Source organism: Myotis lucifugus, unplaced genomic scaffold (assembly GCF_000147115.1).
Source record: "Myotis lucifugus unplaced genomic scaffold, Myoluc2.0 scaffold_7, whole genome shotgun sequence".
NCBI lineage: Eukaryota > Metazoa > Chordata > Mammalia > Chiroptera > Vespertilionidae > Myotis > Myotis lucifugus.
Genome location: NW_005871055.1, coordinates 15,815,201 through 15,838,048, shown reverse-complemented (window position 1 = coordinate 15,838,048; position 22,848 = coordinate 15,815,201). Strand labels below are relative to the sequence as shown.

The following is a 22,848-nucleotide window of genomic DNA, read 5'->3' as shown; positions in this document are numbered from 1 at the left end:
CTAATAGCTTCTACATGAAAGTATCTGAAGATCCTTTCAGTCTAAATTTCTGTGATTCAAAACTGGGGGGTAACTTCGAAGCCGTAAAAAGGTTAAGATATTTACCAATGTTAAATGTATAACAGAAAAAATAAGTACTGTAATGATTAAGTTACTTCAATGATGATGTCTCTAAACACGGAAACAACAAAAATCCTCTGGTTATAATGCTCATCAAAAAAGTATCTTGCCCAGCCAGTGTGCCTCAGTGGCTGAGCCTGGACCTATGAACCAGGAGGTTACGGTTGGATTCCCAGTCAGGGCACAGCCCAGGTTGCAGGCTGGGTCCCGAGCGGGGGGCGTGCAGGAGGCGGCCAATCAATGATTCTCTCATCATTGATGTTTCTATCTCTCTCTCCCTCTCCCTTCCTCTCTAAAATCAATAAAAATATATTTTTTAAAATAAGTATCTTAATTTCAGGAAGTGAAGATTCAGACAAAATGGAGGAGGGGGACTGCAAAGTTGAAATGGTAAATCAATAAAAGTTACCGTGAGAGGAACACACGTGTCATTTTGCTCACGTTATTTGCAAAGCATTCTTTCCAGGGCGACCACTTGATCTGTCTTCCACGTCCCAAGAATAAACCCATTCAGTGTCACTATCAACTAGCGAATTGATGTGCTACACCCCTCAGCACACAGCAGGCCCGTCCTCCCCCGGGGAGAGGAGAGGAGAGGGGACGGGCATACCTCCCGGTCGCCGAGCCACAGCCGCTGCTCCGACACGGGGAAGCCCGTCTCCGCCGCGATGCTCTCCTTGACGTCGCGCGCGGTCCAGGACTCCAGAGCGGCCACGGTCCTGCAGCCCACGCAGCCGGGAAGGACGGTCACCCGCAGCCGCCTGTGCGAAAGGCAAAGGGATTCAGTGGGGGCCTCGTGGGGGCCCGCGCCCGCCCAGCGCGCCCTCTCTCCCGGGCTCGGTGGCAGGCACGCTCGCGGCCCAGCGCCGGGCCGGGCGGGGTTACCTGCCCCCCATCGTCTGCGTCCCCGCCGAGGGCCCGCGTCCGCCCCAGCGCGGGAGCCTGGTCACAGCCGGCCCTGCCGCGCCGAGAGGCCGGGCGCGGGCCCGGAAGGCTGGATCCTCATCCGTAGACAGGCGCCGCCCGGCCGCGCTCAGCCGCAGTCCCGGGGCGGCCGCCAGAGTCGAGCGGAATCGCCAGAGGAAGCCGTGGCCCCGCGGGAGGAGCACACGGAGGCGGCGGCGGCGCGCTCCCGGGCGGCAAGGGCCTTGGAGACGCCGCCCGCGGGCACGCGCCCGCCCGCCCGCCCGCGAGGACCGTTAGCCGAGCCTCCGCCCCGCCCCGCCCCCGCCCCGCCCCGCCTGCAGCAGCGCCGGTGCCTTAAACACGACCTTACGCGGAGCTGTGCGTTTAGAGATGTGTATTCTCCCTGGCGGAGTTCAACAGTTATATGAAATGCAGAACTAGCGCCTACTGTCCTCCAACTCTAACGACTTTTAATCTCTGGAAGCATCTCCAAGTAAGATGCAAAGGAGGGGAGCGTTGTGATTGCAGAACACAAGTGTCTTCCATGGCCCTAGCCGGTTTGGCTCAGTAAATAGAGCCCCGGACTGAAGGGCCCCGGGTTTGATTCAGGTCAAGGGCACATGCCTGCGTTGCAGGCTCGATCCCCAGTAGGGGGCGTGCAGGAGGCAGCTGATCAATAATTCTCTCTCATCATTGATGTTTCTATCTCTCCCTCTCCCTTCCTCTCCGAAATCAATAAAAACATATTAATAAAAAAAATCTTCCATGGTTTCATTTCCTTTTAGTTTTTAAGGCCCAAAAGTAGGGTCAATGACTCAGTTTGCTGAAGAAAAGAGTGCCAGAAGGAAAGTAATAGATGAGAATAAACATCCTATGACGTAAAAAATATACGTGATTTATTTTAGCAATATTATCTTATACTGTCAGTACCCTAAGTTTTTCTATCACACTTGCAAGCTCTTTGAAATCAGAAATTTGAGCCTTAGAGTTTATGGATCGCCCCAGAGTAACTAACGTTGCCTTGTAATTTGGAAGTGTATGTGGTTTGATGAAGCTTCTGAAAATGTCCTTTCCTCTGGCTTATTTCTCATAGGTATGAATGACACACATTGCAAAAAAAAAGTGGCAACATCTATTAAAACAATTCAAAGGCTGTGTTGTGAACAAGTAAATTTGTGTGCTTCTTGTTTGAATACCTTAAATAGAATTAAATTTTAGTGTTTACCCCAAAATGGTATTAATTACTACTGGTTTTCAATTCCCTCTTCTCCCCCACCTACACAAAAAATATTACTTGGAACTCATTATCAGTAATAAATATACAGAATGCTCCTACAGTGTTCATCCCTTTCTTCTAAATATGTTTAAAAGGAAGAGCGCTTTAAGTCATGCAGGTCTTTCCTACTTAGAACAAATAAGAACATTAAATCAATAAAAGAATATACTATTTCAACAAAAATATCAGGCCAGAAGACCTCATGAACAAATATTTACTTCTTTAATCAGATAAGACTGCACAAACAAATGCATTAGAATATCAACAAGTGGAAAGAATATGAGCTGTCACTCCTTGCTATAGCATCAACAGCATACCTACCCCAGGACAAATCTTTCACACCTAACTCCTAAGACAATCCCCAGATCTACTTGCTTCCTTATTCACTCTCCTTGGATGTGAATAAGGCCCTAGCTTTCCCATCACTCTTAGGGACAAAAAAACATAGGTGTTGAGCTGAAGACTTGAGAGACCAAGAAATGACCTTAATGGAGAGGATTTCACAAGAAGCAAATTTGGTTGGGGAAGGAGGCTGATCATAAGAAGTTCGAACATCTGGAATTCAAAGTATACTCAGGGTTCATTTTGAAGGGTTAGTTGGCATGGGAACTACAAATCTGGAGCTCAGGAGGGATGTCAAAGCTAAAGAAATAGATTCAGCAATCAATTGTTTAATCATTCAGGCAATATTTATTAAACCTTTCCTGTGTCCCAGATGGATACATTTCTAAATGATAAGAACACAACACGAACAAAGCAAAGTCCCCTATCTCATGCTTACACACTAGGGAAGAAAGACACCTATAAACAAATGGACCAGTAATATATCAGTTCATCGTATGGAGCCAAGCAGGAAAAGTATTATTTAAAAAGGGACTATATCCCAAGAAACCAGAAGCACCAATAAGAAAGGATATATGCACCCCTATGTTCATAACAGTACAATTTACCATAGCTAAGATTTGGAAACAGTCTAAGTGCCCATCAGCAGATGAGTGAATTAAAAAACTATGGTACATCTACACAATGGAATACTATACTGCTATAAAAAGAAGAAACTTTTACTATTTGCAACAGCATGGATGGAACTGGAGAGCATTATGCTAAGCAAAATAAGCCAGTCAGAGAAAGATAAATATCACATGATCTCACTCATATGTGGGATATATAATGATCAACATAAACTGATGAACAAAAATAGATCCAGAGACAAGGTAGCACTGAACAGACAGTCCAACCTCAGAGAGAAGGCAGGGGAGGTGGGGGGGTTAGAGATCAACCAAAGGACTTGTATGCAAGCATATTAGCATAACCAATGGACACAGACACTGGGGCAGTGGGGCTTGCCCTCAGGGGTGGGAGTGGCCAGGGGGAGGGTCAGCGGGGGGGAAAAGGGAGACATGTGTAATACTTTAAACAATAAAAAAGGGGGGTCAGAGGGGGTAGTTGGGGCAGGCCAAGGTAAGAGAGTAAAGGAGCTAGAACTCTTTTCTAAGAAGTTACATTTGAACGGAGGCCTGAATGAAACACAGGAAGATGAAATTACCCAGAAAGAGCTTGTGTGAGAAGAAACAGGGCAGAGCAACTGGTGTAGTTCATGCTTCTATCATCTTTGACCTGAATTTGGTACCATCGCCTCTTACTTGTTCTCCAATCCATTCCCCAACCCTCCACAAAATCAAATTTGGAATTGGTGTATGTTTTGTTTACTATGTCTTCCCAGGGCCAGGAAGAAGCCCTAATGTAGAATAGGTGCTCAGTAAATAGAAAGGAAGAAAGAGAGAGAGGGACAGAGGGAAGCAGGGACAGAGGGAAGAAGGGAGAGGGGGAGGAGGGAGAAAAGAAGGAATGAATAAATATCTGGAAAATATAGAAAAGTAAAAAGAAGCTCTAACATTATTTATAATTCTAACACCACAATACAAAAAAAAAACACTTTTATAAATTGACATTAATAAGTTTTTCTTAATATAATGCAATTATACTATGGGTACATAGTATTTTCAGCATCTTTATCACTGTAGAAATTTCATTTTCTAATAACTGCCTAATTTTCCATTGAGAAGAAATATCTTAGGCTGCTTAACCCTATTGGTACTTACATGAGTATTTTAATTTTTCAAAAGTTCACAAACTTCAGTAAATATCTTTGTTCATGAACTTTTACCACTATTTAGGTTAAGAAGAAAGTTTGCAAAATTTTTAAGAAATGTTTGGCTGAGCCTTGATCCACTCTTCAGGAGCATATTATGAAACGCTTAACAGCAAGAAGCCAAAACATCGGTCCCTTCTTTTAGAGTGAGTCCAAACTCAGTTAGAAATGGAGAGTCTATCCAACCACCTTTTGAGCCTATTTCAGTTGTAGAGATGGGCAAAGAAAATTGTTTTATTGCACAAGCTGGTCTCAACACAATAGAAGCAGAAAACAATGTTATTCTTTCTCATGACATTTGTTTTAACTTGCCTTTCTTTCCATTTTCCTGGATGACATATCCGACATAGCATGGGCCCTAGCTTTCTCACCACTCCCAAGAGATAAAAATATTCCAGTCCCTTCCAATCCCTACAATGGACTTATTTTTGTATTTGTAAAATCTATCTAAGGTAATAATAAAGTGCCAGTTCAACCCAATGTAAAAATTCTTTAATCATAATTGGGCTGCCTTTATTCTGATCCATTCTCAGACCCACACATCGTATCAACTGCAGTCAGGAAGCACAGATCAAGGCTGAGAGTTAACTTCCCCTGAAACAATATTTCATGATTTTATGAAATGGACTGTGACTAATAGCATGTCTTGGATCATACAGAAACAATAATTTGTCCCTTCTGAAGAATATTTGCCAGTGATGTAAAGACCAAAGTCTAACAAACTGTTATTCCTTTGTTTAATAAGTCAGCACAAGGCGTTTATCTTGAAAATAAAATATAAGGATATTGTATGCATGCTATTCAGTGAAGTCCTAAAGAATGAATTAAAACCATAAGCCAAGTAGAGAAAGGAAAAAGATCTCCAAGGGAGAGAAAACAGCACCTGCAAAATCATGGTGTCAAAAAATTACAGTAAAGCTGAGGATAAAATTCATGTAAAGGCATAGAAAACATGATTTTAGAGGAGTCTGCAGGAATATGGTCATGAAGTTTCCTTTATGCCACATATGGAGTTACTTGAAGGGGCTGAGGAGCCACTTCCAGACTTTAATTAGGTAGGTGATCAGAATTACATTATACAAAGAATCCTCAGGCGGCAGGACTGAAGATGACTTGGAAGGACACAAGACTTAAAAATAGGAACAAGAACAAGAAAAAATGTTATCTGTGGGATTAAGTTAAAAGCTTTAAGAAGGAAATTCGCAGTGCCAAGTATCACATAGGTAAAGTGCCCACGGGATTTGACCATTGACCACTAGTAGACCATTATTGAGTTAGTTCTGTGCTCCAGAACCTACAAGAATTTCCCAATGACTGTAGGATCAAGTTCAATTTATTCTGTATAGCATTCAAGACCCATTACAATTTAGCCCCAGGCAGCCTTGTCAGATTCTTCTGAGGTCACCCCACCAACCATAATACAATCTGTCGCCATGAACAGTTCAAAATATGTAACATTTATGGAGTGCTTCCTATGTGCCATGCACCCTACTAAAAGCCTTATATGATTTAGCTCATTTGATCTTCTCAACAACCCCTCCAAGTACATAAAACCTCAATTTTCAGGTAGGGAAAATGAAACTAAACACCTTCCTTCTAGTTCCACAGCTATAACTGGGAGAGCCCAAGTTTAAACTCCAAAGCCCAAGCACTATTAAATATTAAACTACAATATTTATAAAATACAACAACTTCATATTGCTTTAGCTATCCCCATGTACTGTACCTGTCTTGTCCTCATCTACCTGTGGTCCTCTTCTTATCACTCTTCATCTGATAAATCCCGAAGTACCAATCCCTGAATCACCACTTCCCCAGATTCCTCAAGTCTTCCAGGTGCCATTCTCTATATAACTTCTACATTGTATATTTACGTTAGTATTATAGCATGTATCACATTTTATTAATTATAATTAATGTTTATTCATTGCAATGGGAGCCCTTTGCATTCCTCTTTGCATCTTAAGAGCCTAGCATAGAGTAATATTGAATAAACGTTACTAAGATTTTTAAAGGAAGACTAGCTCTTCAACCAGAAATGCTGGTGGCCCAGGCAGATTTTATCCACAAACCACATTCAATCAGCAATCAGTCAGATAAACGACACAACATTCCTTTCTTTATGCTAAATAGACACGATTAGTTAACTTTTATTTTTAGTTACATTAAACATGCTTTGGGAAATGAAGTCATATTTCAGAAATAACATTCCTGCACTTTCTACCAAAGAGGGCATTATGCATTCCCTAAAGTGCTGTAATAGTTATGAGAAAATTGCATTGTATAAAATTTACATGATGCTTTTGAATCTACTGTTAATTTTAATGAGAAATAGTTGTTTGGTTGCCAGAAATCCAAGATTATTCAAAATAGCTTTGCCATAGCAAAATTAACCAGAAGGGCCTTGTGTAGTCATGCTGTCAGATATCAACTGAGTAATCTAAAGGGACCTGGATATTATAAAGGTGACACATCTTGAGTTGTATTAGCCACTTCAGGGAATAATAAAACCACATATGGTTTTTAAATTCCTTTTCCATTTATAATGACCTTTGATTAAGCATTGTCTCTTGGAACATTTTATAGAAAATACAGAGACAGAGTGGACTGGCTATAAAATATGTACATTAAAATAAATTTATTTTATGCTAATAATTAGAATGTCAGGACTAGACACAATAGTAGGAAACTTATGACAAAAAACTATAAAACATTGTAACATAAAATTGATTACATTGAACATAAAAAAATATTATAAGTAACAAATACCATAAAACATTTCCTTTTTCTGTTTCTTCCAACTCTTGTAATTATTCCAGTCAGTTAATTTTTATGTTTTGTCCTTTACTTTCCTAAGTTGTTCCTCACTTTCTGCCTGTCTCCATTATCTGTCCCTTGTGTGGTGATGACTTGAGAAAATGAGCCCCCAGTTGTCACACCTACCAGCTGTGTGGGTTGTCACTGCTCCAAGCTCACTTTCTTACTTACTTAGCTAGATTGATAACACCTTCATCCTAGGGTTATTGTCAGGTGAAATGGGGCTGTCGTTGATTTAGGAAGTGCTTATTTATTCATAGGACAAAAATGTGTAGCACTCACTATACACTGGGTACTGATATCATGATAAAGGAATAGTTCCTATCTAGGGGAGTGTTACAAGAATTACAAGATGGCAGCCCCATACTCTTTTCTTCTCACACTCAATTCCTTTCTTCATCCTTCTTTATTTTGGCATCTGAATAGTCAAGATCAATGCCAGAAAAAATGAGAATCAGGCAAAAGGTGTCTTGGACACTCCTAAACCCCTTTATCTCAAATTCACCTCCTTTTTCTGATGTGTACTCCCCTTTTCTCCAGCTCTGTTGAGTTCAGTAAGCATTAACTGTGCATAGTCTATGTGCAGGCATACTGCTGGGGTGCTCAGAAATAAAAGATAATGGTAATAATAACAACCCCACTGCCCATATGGAGCTCAAAGAATGGAACAATACACAAATATAATAAACATAATTTCAACATAAAAAGGGAAGTGCTAAAATAAAGAAAACCTACCTAAGTCATTAGTTACTACAAATGCCAAAATGCTGTCTTCCGTTAACAGAGCTTTCCTGGACCAGCATCATGGCTTTGTGTCCCAGTCCAGGAAGAGACTGCATTCCTGGTTGATTTTATATCTGGAATGAAATCTGATTTTTCTTTTCTTCCCTCATTATCTTTATTCCTAAGCATAATGCAGGGTTTAGCTCCCAGCCAGATCTATCATGTTGTTAATGAATCTACTTCCCATCTAGGCCACACTTCAGTTCCTCTACATCTTTGAAAAGTAGCCCTGGTATTCTTTTCTTGTGTATTTTTCACATGTCTCTCATGTGTTTACACAGATTTTATTTTTCTTTTCACCTCTTTAGACCTTCACCAACAACATGTTGAATCCTTTCATGTCCCCTATTATTTTTAATTCCCAGATAAATCTGCAAAGGAGACATCATTAGCCACAATTATAAGTCAGGCTTCAGGATCCAGAGAGAAAAATAATTTGTCTGAGATTTCCTTCCAAATGCAAGTATCAAGATTGGCACCCAGGTGTCCCTTCAGTTTCCCTTATTCTGTGTTGTTCTCCAGAATTGAAGAGAAGGGGAAACACTTTGCTTGAGATTCTAAAAATTATGCACTGTCAGCATGCCTTAGGGACAACAGTCAGTGTCCTAAGTTCTCTCCTAAGAGCTAGTTACAATCTTGTATTTTAAAGCATGTGGCAATTTTATAGTCTGGCTGGATATAGGCAGATGTAAGGCCCTCTCCCCCAACACTAGAAAACACTTCTAAATGTATGTGATAAATATACAAGTATGAATTACAGAATAGAGATACAGATGTTCAACAAAAAAAGTAAGAGATTTTATAATTAACTACTTCTACTTAGTTAATTATAACCAATTGATTTACTTGTTTAAAAATATACTCTCTGGAAGAACCAAGATGGTGGCATAGGTAAACACCTGTACTTGCTGCCTCTCACAACCACATCAAAACTACAACTAAAAGACAAAACATCGATCATCCAAAACCATGGGAAAGCTGGCTGAGTGGAAGTTCTATAACTAGAAGGAAAGAAAAAAGCGCATTGAGTCTGTTAGGAGGTGCGGAAGGGCGGAGGGTCAGAGGGCCAGAGGGGCGGAGGCGCACACAAAATGGGCTGGCAAATGGGTGTGCTGGTTTTTTTTTTTCAATTGTGAGGGAGATACAAGCTCCTGATTGCTCTGAACTCCAGTTCAGGGCGAGACTCTGGGGACCCAGACTCATACAGGGAGAAACTGGACTGTCTGTCATTGGGCCAGAACTCGAGGGCAGCTTTCTCTCAGAGGTGCTCGCAGCGATCATTGTTTCTGCACAGGGGCGCGAGTCACGGAGACGCAGAGACCTCTCCAATGCAGGGCTGACTGGCAGCCATTGCTGTTTGCTCTGCCCTGATGATTCTCTGAGACCCTGCCCCACCCAATTTACAACCCCACCCAAGCTGTGTACAGCGGCTTTTGCATATGAATGGCCTGTCCTTTCACAGAATAAAACCTAACAAACTGCAGCTGGGTCAGAGAGCTCAAAAGCTTCCAAAAGAAGGCCCAAGGCTCAGCAGCAGCAGCCTGCCTTGCTTCACAGCTGGGCCTCATCTGGGCACTTCCAAACTCCAAACAAAGAGGAGGAATCTGAAGATCTCTCTGTAGCTACTGCTGGGTGGCCTCAGGCAGTGGCTGACTTAGCACCTCCTTAGAGATCCAAGAGCCAGTGTACCCAATGGTCAGTGTGAGACCATACCAGATTACAACACTTCACATCCATAAGCGACACACTCAAGGGGCAGACCCAGTGAGCACCAAAGCCCCACTGAAACAAGTCCTGCCCCATAAGGGTGTCTCCAGCACAGCAGTTCCTCCATTATAGACACAGCTGGTCCTCACAGCCAATTGGCCTGGAGGTCAATTCCTCCCAGTGATACCAATAGCAATCAAGGCTTAACTACAACAAGACTGTGCACACAGCCCACAAAGGGGTGCACCAAGAGTGTCCACCTCAGATGATTGGGGAGGCTGAGCCACTGGGCCCTATAGGACACCTAGCACACAAGGCCACTCTATCAACACAGGGAAGCAGTCAAAATGCGGAGACAAAGAAACAAGACACAAATGAAAGAAATGGATGAAAGCAAAATACTGGACATAGAGTTCAAAACCACGGTTATAAGGTTACTCAAGAATCTTCTAGAAACCTCTGAGAAATATAGTGAGACCCTCAAGGGTATGAAAAAGGACCAATCAGAAATTAAGCATACATTGACTGAAATAAAGAATAATATACAGAGATCCAATAGCAGACTAGAGAATTCCAAAAATCAAGTCAAAGATTTGAAATATGAAGAAGCAAAAAAACACCCAACTGGAAAAACAAAAAGCAAAAAGAATTAAAAAATATGAAGATAGTTTAAGGAGCCTCTGGGACAACTTCAAGCATACCAACATCCAAATCATGGGGGTGCCAGAAGAAAGAGAGAGAGCAAGATATTGAAACCTATTTGAAGAAATAATGACAGAAAACTTTCCCTACCTGGTGAAAGAAATAGACTTACAAGTCCAGGAAGTGCAGAGAACCGCAAACAAGAGGAATCCAAACAGGACCACACCAAGACACATCATAATTAAAATGCCAAGGGCAAAAGACAAAGAGAGAATCTTAAAAGCAGCAAGAGAAAAATAATTACCTACAAGGGAGTACCCATACGACTGTCAGCTGATTTCTCAACAGAAACTATGCAGGCCAGAAGGGAGTGGCAAGAAATATTCAAAGTGATGAATACCAAGAACCTATAACCAAGATTACTCTACCCAGCAAAGCTATCATTTAGAATTGAAGGTCGTATAAAGAGCTTCACAGACAAGAAAAAGCTAAAGGAGTTCATCACCACCAAACCAGTATTATATGAAATGCTGAAGGGTATTCTTTAAGAAGGGGAAGAAGAAGAAAAAGGTAAAGATAAAAATTATGAACAACAAAGTGACAAATACATATCTATCAACAAGTGAATCTAAAAATCAAGTGAATAAAAAATCTAATGAACAGAATAAACTGGTGAATATAATAGAATCAGGGGCATAGAAAGGGAGTGGACTGATAATTCTCAGGGGGAAGGGGGTGTGGGGAGTGCGGGAAGAGATTGGACAAAAATCTTACACCTGTGGATGAGGACAGTGGGGGAGGGTAAAGGCATGGGATGGGGTGGGAACCAGGTGGAGGGGAGTAATGGGGGGAAAAATAGGAACATCTGTAATAATCTGAACAATAAAGATTTATTAATATATATACATATATATATATATACACACACTCTCTTTTATATAGTTCAAAATGGTGTCTCAGACTGAATCCTTAGACCATAATGTGATTAAACTAACATCTTCTGATCAGAAGTATTTTTAAATTATGAGCAAATGGAATCTTATTTATTTTTAATATTTCTTGCTTATAGTCACTAAATATTTTAAAAATAATAAAAAAAACATATTCATGTATCCCATTTCTAAATATCTGAACTTGAAGTGATATTGTCAATGAATGGTTCAAAGGGTGATCATTATTTTGTCTCTGTACAGAGCCAATGCCACAATGACTTGGACATATGAATCATAGAAACCCTGCCCAAAAGTTACAGATCTGTGAATTTGTGAAAAATAGCACTTTTTAAAAAGCTTTATATTAAAGGAGAAGCATGCTACAGTCTTCTTCACATGGAAGGATTTATGAATGGTTGTACGCATTTACTGTCTTGCAGAACAATTATCCTAGTTGGCAGGCAACCTCTAATGGAGGGAACACAAAGAAAATGTTAGTTAGAAATAGGTAAAGAAAGCTTTTAATGGAAAACTGGGAATGAATCCATAAAAAAAAACACAAAAAAAAAACACAAAAAAACGCCCTGGATTTTCCATGAGTGCTACAATTCAATACAAACTTCATCTGTTAAAATCCTATAGTTTGTTAATTTCCTAAACTTCTTTAAATTTTCTCCTGATATGATTTCATTGAATTAATTAGTTATAAAATGGTAAAAAGAATATGTCTATTTACTCACTGCTTATAAAAATATTTCTAAAGCTGTGTCATGAGAGACCACTCTGATCACATATGTGGGATCTCCTATGTATGTATAGAAACTCATTGTATTCTCTCAATTCACAGAACAAGGAGGAAAGATGGGACTCCATTTGACTCACTGGAAAAAATTATTTCTGAAGCTTCAAGGTAAAAATTTTTAAATAGAGAGAGCACATAAGTTTCAAATGTACATTTTTTTTTCAGAATATGCCCAAATCTAAATCTAAACAAATCATTTGATTGTTCACTATTTCTATAATCTTTATAAATATAATGGGTAAGTAATCTATATTAAAAACTCATCAATTAGCCCTGGCCAGTGTGGTTCAGTTGGCTGAGCGTGATTACCAGTGAATTTCCCCGTCAGGGCACATGCCCAGGTTCTGGGTTTCATCCTAGTCAGGGTGCATGCATGAGGCAACTGACTGATGTTTCTCTCTCACATCAATGTTTCTCTCTCCCTCTCCCTTCCTCTCTCTCTAAAATCAAATCAAAACATATTTTTTTAAAACCTCTATTGGTAAACTACCATATTTTTCCATGTATAAGATGCCCCCCCACTTTTCCAACCCCAAATTAAGAAATCAATATTTTAAACATTTTGCTGGTTTTCCTCTTAAGGCCTTCTTCTTTTTTGGCATCTTAAGGAGTCGTTCTTCCTGTTTTCTCCACTGTCTGATCATACATTCAATGGGAGGAGGTCCAAATTGTCTCTCTGCAGCTCTATTTCCATGCTCTCTTGCATAGTTGATTACATTCAGTTTGAATTTTGCAGAGTAAGACAATCGCTTACCGGTATTTATCTTTTTCTTTTTTGACATCTTTATGGGCTCAGAATGCTTAGGTCCCTGCTGCGTCTGTGCACTCTTCCACCTCCACCTCCAATTACAGCATCAGCTGACCCTCAGTAACAGTATACTCGTGATTGGAGGAAACCTGTTTGACAAGGTATATGGGCAGCTCCGCACCCATGCAGCTACCTCCTCAGCTGACTTACATGTATAAAATGCCCTTCGATTTTCAGTCTAACGATTTTAGAAAAAAATAGCGTCTTATACAAGGAAAAATATAGTATTTAGAGCAAATGACTATAGTTCAGGAAATATTTTTATTTTCATTGGTAATTAAACTTGTGTGTTTGTCTTTTAAGAATTTTGGTTACTTTCTTGTTTTCTAAATATTTTCCATTTTTTGTTAAACAGTCTGCAGGTATTATAAATATAAAACAAATATTTTGAGAAAGAAATGTTGGTTATTCTCAGTAAATTGACTACTTAACACATTCAATCATGCTCAACTATGCTAAAGATCGTTTGAATCCATACTATTTCCTCCTCTTGTTCATACTGGGTCAGGTCCTTAACCTCTGTTACTAAGACCTCTAGGTCAGGGTCCCAACTGTTCTCACTATCACAAATCCTTTCTCTCCAATCAATCCTTCATTTGCCACCGAGTTATTATATAATGTAGCATGACTAAACCTCTCTCTGTCATAACAATATTCAGTACTTCAAGTTACCTACATGTTAAAGTCCAAATACTTCAAAGTCAGACTCACCTTCCCAGCCTTGTCCCTACCCTGCCTTCCTGGACGTCCCCTTTCCCCATACCCAGCTCTGCAGATGCATTTATCTCTTTGTACTTATTTTTGCACATTCTGTTTCCTCCTGCAGCATCTGCTTTCTCCTACCTATTAAGCCCATTACTCATTTCTGTTGGCCCAGCTCAAATGTCACTTCAATTGTGAAACCTTCTTTTTCTACCAATACTATTTAAGAAAAAATGGGAATGGGTTCATGACATATTAAGTTTATGTCTCCTTTCTTATTCTCTCATAATACTCTGTACATCCATCCCAGGTCTTCCCACATTACATATACCATATATTTACATGGCTGTGTCCTCTCTGGAGACTGGGAACATCTTAAGAACAGGCAATAGGTCTCAGCATCCCTTCTTCACATCTCCAGTTCATGGCACAATCCAATAAGTATTTATGGAGTGAGTAAGGACTGAGATAAATAATCAGGTTGATTATAAGATCTCTTTCTCTTGAAGAGATGGTGAAAAACTGGAATTTCAGACTTGGACTATGTAACAGGAAATTACATGAATGGGATTTTGGAAACATTTTAGGAAATATATATAAAACACACCAGAAGTGGGAAGAATCTAATAACACTACTGAGCTTTTAGCCATCAGTCAATCCCTAGCCAGAAGAACAGAAAGATTTCCCTAGTGAATCCTCAGGAGAGGATGGGAGGAAGGGATGAGAGTGAGGTCAGAGAATTTCTTCCCCCAACACCCATCTCACAGACTCACCAGTGTCTGACTATGTACTTCAATCAAAGGCCATGGCCCTTCTCAAGAAGTCTTGCTCTATAGTATTACCCTTTTCCATCAAATGTCAGGCAATTTCTCCTAGCCCTAGTTCCTTGGGTCTTGAGAAGTAATAAAGCCACTATTTCTAGCTCCAGGTTCCTTAGTGATTTCTCATGGTTCCTTTTACCCTTTGTATAATCCCTTTGGTTATCCTAAGCTGATTTTCCCCGTATTATGAAAAGAAAGTAACTTATTCAAAACCACATAACTAATAAATAGCAAAGCTAAGATTCAAACCAAATATGTCTGTAGGGACCCTAGCTGATAGACCACTTAATGAGGCATTATCACCTATCTCCATCAAGGAGAGGGTAAATCAAACTCACTATTGTAAAAAGCAGCAGTATGCCTTATAGGCAGAAAAATACTACAAAGTATTTTCCTCCCCTTATGTCACCAAATGCCTTACCTTGCACATTGAAGATGGACTCCTTGCCCCTCTAAAGCTGACAGCACTGATGGTGAGTCACCTGTTGCATACCAGACACAAGGCTGCTAATACTCCACAGAAGAGCTGAGCATCACACATATGGGCTGAATTTGCCCTTTCTCAGGAACCTGTGGGAGGGAGCTACAGGAAAACTGAGCTGGTCTTTTCACTGCCACTTGTGGAGACCACCAATGACCAGGAGTCATCCTGTCAACTTCTGATTATTCTTTTTGTAAAGATACTGTGTGGTATTCACCAGGATTCTCCCCTGACCCTTCTCTGCATCTTGTATTTCCTATATGGCCAGACACTCAATAAGCCTCTCCCCAAAACAGATCATGGCATACTGGACAAATTGAGGGGACAGTAGTGTCAGGAAGAAAAATCCCCATAACCAACCAACAGGAATAAGACAGACCAGTTTGCAACTCCTCATGAAGCTAGGAGAGTGGTGGGTAGCACCTTTCCTGTAACAATTACATGATGACAGATAGTTGAGATGTGGGAGTGGAAGTTATCAAAGGATGGCCAGAATTTGTGCTAGTTTTTGGAGAATGGACTAATAACAATGATTTCCTTTGGGGTGTGTATTCTGTGTCAATATTATACAAAGTGTTTTACATTCATGATCTCTAATCTTACATAATTATAGGCATGATTTTCCCCATATTATGAAAAAAAAGTAACTTATTCAAGTCCATGTGACTGGTAAATAGCAAAGCTAAGATTCAACCCAAGTATGTCTGACTCAAAAGTTTATACTCTTTTAATTACACAATTTGTTTGCTCTTAAAGGAGCTGGGAGAATATTTGTTGAGAATGTTTCTTTTGTTTACATACAGAGGTATTTAAGGAAATGAGGAGAGAGAGAGAAGACAATAGAAGGAACAGAACATGAGACAGATTTTGAGCCTATGAGGACAAAAGGTGAAGCCACAGTATTCATGAAATATTGGATAGGACTAAGTCCATGCAGCACAGCTTCCATCTGAAAGGGCGAGGGCTATGCCCTCCATCTTGCCCCGTATCCTCCATGTTGGGGCAGTAGCCATGTGCTCAGGAAGGTACCTTCTTCCTGGAGGCCCAGGCCTCTGCTGGCCACGCCCAGGATTTCTTTAAACTGACCAATGACAATCAAAGGACGTGCGCGCCATAGCCTGTGTAACAAGAGCCAACTTGCGCCTGGCCAATTGGCAGGGCCCACGGTCATCTCTCCTCCCCTCACTCCACCCCCCTATTAAAACCCCATTTTTTCCCACGGTCATCTCTCTCTCCTCTTGCCGTTGCGTCATCTCTCTCTCCTCTTGCCGTTGCGTGGGAAGAGGCTGGGAGCCAGACCCGGCTCTGTAATAATAATAAAGGACTCTCTGCTTTTGCATCGGACTTGGCTGGCTCCCTGATGGTCTATTGGGGATCTTGAAATCTGGGCATAACACATCCTGCAAAACAATATCAGCATGGACTTGAGGAGAAGCTATTTATCTTCCCTCACCACCCCATCCACAAGTTGCAGAGTTGCTTTGGACTCAAGGGGTGTGTTGGATGGAGAGGATAATATCTGACAGAGGCACCAGCTGCAGAAGCCATGATAAGTCCCCTTGACAAAGAGGCTCAAGTGGGGAAAACATGAGCAAATTAATTTCGGAGCCCATCTGAAATGTCACTGCCCTGATGATGCCCAGAAATAGCCTTGGAATAATTTAAGCAGAAGAGAGGAGCATGAGGGTTAGGTCTTCTCAAGTGAAGGTTTGGAACCATGGAGATATGGGTGCAAATATTAACTGACCTTATGAGCTACAGAAACCTAGGAGATGTGGAATACTTTCTAATCCACTTGTTCTTTCTTTGGATGCCTATCATTCTGGTTCTATTTCTGGGTTGCTACCAGTAGATTCATGGCTCCAAGCCTAAATTTAGTCCTGTCCCTCACAGAAGGAACAGAAGGACAGGGCTGCCTGATTTTCTTGGCCTTCTCTATTGCCCACCTGCTCTTCTCTGTCTGGGCTTACTTTTCATACACTTGAACTCAGCTTATCTGCCTGTTCGTCTGAAGACTGGACTCTGCTCTCTTATCTGAATCTTTACTACTCCTAATGTGGTATAGTAAAATATATATATTTGATCTCTGTCTTCATGTCCTGCCACAGAGTTCCTAAAACTCTTGGAATTTGAATGGTGGGAGTATCTTTATATGCTAATGAGATAACTGATGGCAGAGCTCCTAGATAGCCTCAAGATGGAGGTTGGTTACCAAAGGGCCCTACCATGAGGTGCAGGGGTGGGCAAACTTTTTGACTCGAGGGCCACAATGGGTTCTTAAATTGGACCGGAGGGCCGGAACAAAAGCATGGATGGAGTGTTTGTGTGAACTAATATAAATTCAAAGTAAACATCATTACATAAAAGGGTACAGTCTTTTTTTTTTTAGTTTTATTCATTTCAAACGGGCCGGATCCGGCCCTCGGGCCGTAGTTTGCCCACGGCTGGAGAGGGTTAGATCTTTCAGCCCCACTCCCTGACCTACAGAAAGAGGGGAGGGGCTAAACATTGAGTTCAATCACCAATGGTTTTATCAATTTAATCAAACATGCCTAAGTAATGAAACAGAGAAATTCTGAAATGATGCTAAGGGAGCTTTCAGGTTGGTGAACATATCGAGGTGCTGGGAAGTTAGTAAACCTGGAGAGGGCATAGAAGCTCTACATGACTCCTGCCTCCAAATCTTGACCTATGTATCTCTTCCATTTTCTTGTTCCTGAGTCGAACCTTTATAATAATATAGTCATTGTAAGTAAAGAGTTTTCTGAGTTCTGAGTCATTCCAGTGAATTATTGAACCTGAAGGAGGGGGTCGTGGGAATACTCAGTTTGTAGTTGGGTACCTGAGGATCCTATTTGTGACTAGCACCTTAAGTAGGGGCATTCTTGCAGGACTGAGCCCTTAACCTGTGGGGTCCATGCCAACTCTGGATAGTTAATGTCAGAATTGAATTGTTGGATACCCAGTTGGGATTGATAATCAAGGTATTAATTGTTGAAAAATGACACAGCACCCATCATAATCACTTTGTTGATACTCATTTTAAATGAATTTGATATCCCAATACTGCTAGATGGTAAGGATATTCTCACAGCCTCACTGAGAGACTGACACAGAGCCAGAAGCTAAATCCCTGTAACACACTAGCACCCTGGCCAGAGCCACCCTCTTCTAGATGGTGATAATAATCCTAATAGGTTTCCCTCTTCTACCCCTGCACCTCTACATGGAAGCTAGGGGGATCCTTTAAAACTTTAAATCAACCCTGGTTGGTGTAGCTCAGTTGGTTGGAATATCATCCCATGCACCACAAGGATATATATAGAGATAGCTAGCTAGCTAGTTAGATATACATCTATCTATCTATCATCTATCTATCATTTCCTTTCTCTCTAAAAAAAATCAATAAAAACTATAAATAAATAAAAATGTCAACAGATGATTACTAGAATTAGTGGGGTGATCATACTGTAAACTATAAAAATATTGAATCACTACATTGGAAATTAATATAACTAATATAATATTATATACCAACTATATTCCAATTTTTTAAAATTTTAACTGAAGAAAAAACATAAGTCAGATCATATCACTCCTTAAAACCCTGCAATAGCTCCAATTTCCTTCTCTGTGATCTGGTGCCTGGCTACCTCTTCAACCACATATCAATTTCCCTGGTCCTCACTCACTTCACTCCAGCATGCCATCCTCCTCCTTGTTCTTGGAAGTTACCAAGAAGCTCCCACCTAGGGGCTTTGCACTTGTTTCCCTGTCTGGAACATTCTTCCCTTAAATAGCTTATGATGAATTCACTTACGTTTTTCAAGTGTTTGCTCAGATTTCATCATTTCCATGAGGTCTATCTTTATCATCCTGTTTAAACTTGTGACACATGTTCCTATATAACCCATTGGACTCCCAACTCATTCTCTTTGCCTACCATTCATTTTGTTTCACTATATAAGGTACCATATAGTTTAATTATTGATTATATTTATTGTTTGTTTTCTATCTTCCCCTGCTAGAATGTAAATTTTAGAAGTTAGTATCTATGTCAGTTTCATTCCCTGATGTATTCCAAAGACACCCTCCATCCCCCCATAATAAACACTCAATACATGTAGTTGAATGAATGGTTTTAAGGACAAAAGTCTGGAGAATTTTAAGTGAAAGTGCCGCACTGCAATTCCAGGTTAGATGTAGAGTCAGACACATTGGACAGACCCTGGAAGAACACAGGAGATGCAGGTCCTGTCCTGACGGATTGAAATGACCAAGACTCTTTCTTTGACCAAATTGCAGACGGCTCCTCTGAGCCCTCTTTTCAACTGGACCTTGTCCTTAGGCTTTATCTTTGACCTGCCTAACCCAGTTTTAACAAGAATCCTGCTCAGTCAAGTTAGCAAGATCCCTCACCCTCAATGCATGATATCCTCAATATCTAATCAAATTCTTCATCCCTCGCCTTTGTCACCTGATTATCCTGGCCTTCCTGTAACTTTGAAACATTAAACAAATTTGAAACATTGAAAAAACTCTTTATTTGCTTTTCTCTTTTCCTTTCAAAAATTTTTATTCATTAGAAAGGGGAAGTTTAACTTTTTAATAGAACTTGCCTTTTAACAAATCAGAATTAATTTTGTGACTGTTATTTAAATATATAAATACATATAGGTATTGACTACTTAATGTGTTTGATTTTTATTGACAATTGGAATATTTGATTATTTTCTGCATTTTCTAATATTGTGAGAAGTCATCTACTTTTGATGTCTCCTCTTATTAATTTGTCATCTACTGATTCCCCTTACTCTGCTTCTTGGCTATAAATTCCCAGCTGTCTTTGCTGCATTTGGAATTAAGTCTGCTCTCTCTTCCCTACTGCAATGGTCTTGACACCTATTGCAACAGTCCTAAATAAAGTCTTTCTTACCATTTACAAGTGTCAGAGTAATTTATTTCTTTAGCCAACCATATGAGTTTGAGCAAGTCACATACTAGTAAGTTAAGTTTTCTCATCTATTAAATGAGACCCATAAAAGAGGTCCTTAGATATTGCTACTAGCTTGGACCCATCCCAAATATACCAAGCCCCTTAGCACACCTAGGACTATTTCCTTGGCATCCTAGGGGCAGTTTCCCCAAATCTGATTCACCCTCCATATCCTGGAATGTGATCTCTGTACTGTCACATACTGATGTTCCAGAATCTTTCTGAAAGCAGTGGAGAGGGAACCAATCCCAAAGTGGCTTTCAACTAGAGATTGTCTCAACTTTTACCTTAAATATTCAGATGGTATATTTAATAATATATCTGCCTTCATTTTAGCAACATTTTTATATTGCTTATCAGATAGGTAAACTAGCTTTTCACCCCCAAAAATAGTTACATAAAGCCAGTGCCCTGAGAAGACCCTGCATGCTCATGCTGTGACTCTGAGCAAACCTCTACTAGCCCCCACACACTCTGAGAACTTAGGACAGAACACCCAGAGATAAGAAGCACACATTAGATCCTTTTTGCCTTTAAAAATTACTACCTTCTCCCAGGAACAAGGAGACCAGGCAATCAAGTTTTACATGGTTATGGTCTTAATAAAATTATAAAAATAATTTTTTATAATTAGGAGAATACTTCTCCTAATATTATAAGATACAAAAAATAATCAAATATTCTATTTTTATAAAAATAATCTTAAGTTGATAGTTTGACTTTCAACCCATGAACTCTATTCTATGTATCCATAAATATTGCTATATCCAGCCACTGACATTTTAGCTTTAAGTAAATTATAAGTTTTGAGGAAATTCTAAGGTACGCAACCTATGTAATGGCAAACTCTGCAAAGATGCTTTCAGTTAATTTGTATATTTTACTAGCTATAAATTGAATTTATCACTTAGCGATTGCAAAGACAATCTAATCTGTTGTTTTTTCCAACATGTTAGATGCTTTAACTCAATCCTGATTTTTGTTGAAAATTTATACTATTGTAAGCATCAATGATTCTATAAATCATTGATCTTTAAAATAAATTACAAATGAAATTATTTCTAACAAAATTTACTACTGGTAAGTTCAATGAAAATGAGTTTAACTCTAATTTGAAAACAATATGTACTTTCAAAACCATGAGGAAAAGCACTATATAGGAGCACATAAGAAGGTAAAAAGAAATATCCAAAGAAATACTGTGAAATAACATGTATGATAATACATACATATATTTCTGTCATGTTTAAACAATTTAGCATCAGTAATAGGAAGAAAAGTTATCTCAGAATACTTCTCCTAATATTATAAGATACAAAAAAAATCAAATATTCTATTTTTCAATAAAAATTAAACACATTAAGTAGTATCAATACCTGTTTACATTCACATATTTAAATAATATTTAAATATTACTCCTAATATTATAAGATACAAAAAAAATCAAATATTCTATTTTTCAATAAAAATTAAACACATTAAGTAGTATCAATACCTGTTTACATTCACATATTTAATTCTGATTTGTTAAGAGGCAAGTTCTGGTGAAAAAGTTACACTTACTTCCTCTATCTAATGAAAATTTTTCATAAGGTAAAGAGAAGAACAATTATTGAGTTTTTTCAATGTTTCAAATTTGGAAAGAAAAATCTTTTCTGTTGATATCATTAGATAACAAGATGTGAAGCCTTACCTGGTGTCTATGGCACCAAAATTTCAATTATTGGACATTCTACTTAAGTATGGCAGTCAAAATCAATGAAAAAGTCTTTTGTCATATGCTTAAGAGAAAGAGAAGAGCACATAGAAATTTAAGAGGTAACTATAAATGTATATTATATTTGTACATAAATCCTCAAGCTTGTAAAATAGAAATATGTTCTTATAAAATAGCAACTAAATTGGAGAAAAGGAGCAAGCATGACCTTTTATCACTGCAGTTTAAAAAGGAAAAGCAGGGTGCTCTCTCTCTCTTTTCTCGGTTTATTTGATACATTTCTAAGTACTTCACAGCTGTTTATTTAATACTTTCCAAATAATCATATGTCCAGTAAGAGGCATTAACATATACATTTGATGAAGGAGAAAGTGTGGTAATCTAGTCAACTGTCCATTACACCAGTCACCCCAGGAGACAGAAAATCCAAAGCACCTGGACAAATGTAAGGAATGATTTCCAAGCCTTGAAATGTTACTTACGCAATTCCAGTTAGAACTAAAGTATCTATAGTTGATTCTCTTTCACCTCTAGAACCTTTTATTTGTTTTAGTCTACTTACGTCTCATTTGGGAAAACCACAAAACCTTAAAATCTCAATGCAACTGGCTCTAATTTAAAACATTAACTCATTTACCGATTATCCTTGGTCTCCATTATCACTTCTCCTGGAATATTTGTCTGTGACAACCATGAAAGTATCTTTCTTTCTTCTGTTTGTCTTTTGTTTGTGTTTTCTTTAAACACGTACTCCAAATTCAGCTCTGCAAAGCCAGAGAAAAGTCTGTTTTTCCCTTCAGGTCCATTCATCATCTGATGTTCAAAAACATTGTTGTGTTTTGTGTCGTGTTCCTTAAAGTATGACTCTCCAGTCTGAAAGAGGTTGCTCCGTGGGTTATGTCTCCTGATCCAACAAAGTTTGTAAGGTAAAAAGTATTGATCAGCTAATGATTTTTGGCTTTTCTTCAAAACAAAAACAAGCTGTTTTCATGTGAGAATCTCCTATATCTCTTTTATGAAGGTAGTGGGGCAAGAGGTAGGTGTTCTTGGGGTTGGTGTTTCTCACCCTCATCTCAGCAGATGTAAAATCCTTGTTGGCAGGCACCTTTCTTCTTGCTGTGGTGATTCCTGTGTCTCAGCATCTCTCCTGCTCTTCTGAAAGAAAAAACAAGAAAGGGTAAAGGA

The 22,848-nt window shown here is 39.4% G+C and overlaps 1 protein-coding gene across 2 annotated transcripts in view; it reads right to left on the bottom strand.

The window, feature by feature from the left end:
- The window catches only part of SACS (sacsin molecular chaperone), an 80,154-nt gene extending 57,804 nt beyond the window's left edge, over nucleotides 1-22,350 (bottom strand). The window contains exons 1-2 of one of the 2 annotated variants that reach the window (XM_023748969.1): nucleotides 22,301-22,350; nucleotides 731-881 (exon numbers count right to left, since the gene is read on the bottom strand). In XM_023748969.1, the coding sequence (XP_023604737.1) occupies nucleotides 731-881; nucleotides 22,301-22,320 (171 nt within the window). In that variant the 5' untranslated portion in view covers nucleotides 22,321-22,350. Of the gene's footprint in view, nucleotides 1-730; nucleotides 882-1,005; nucleotides 1,231-22,300 lie in introns of those variants that run through there. The other variant, XM_006083607.3, reaches the window with a different exon arrangement.
- Between the last annotated feature and the right edge of the window lie 498 nt (nucleotides 22,351-22,848).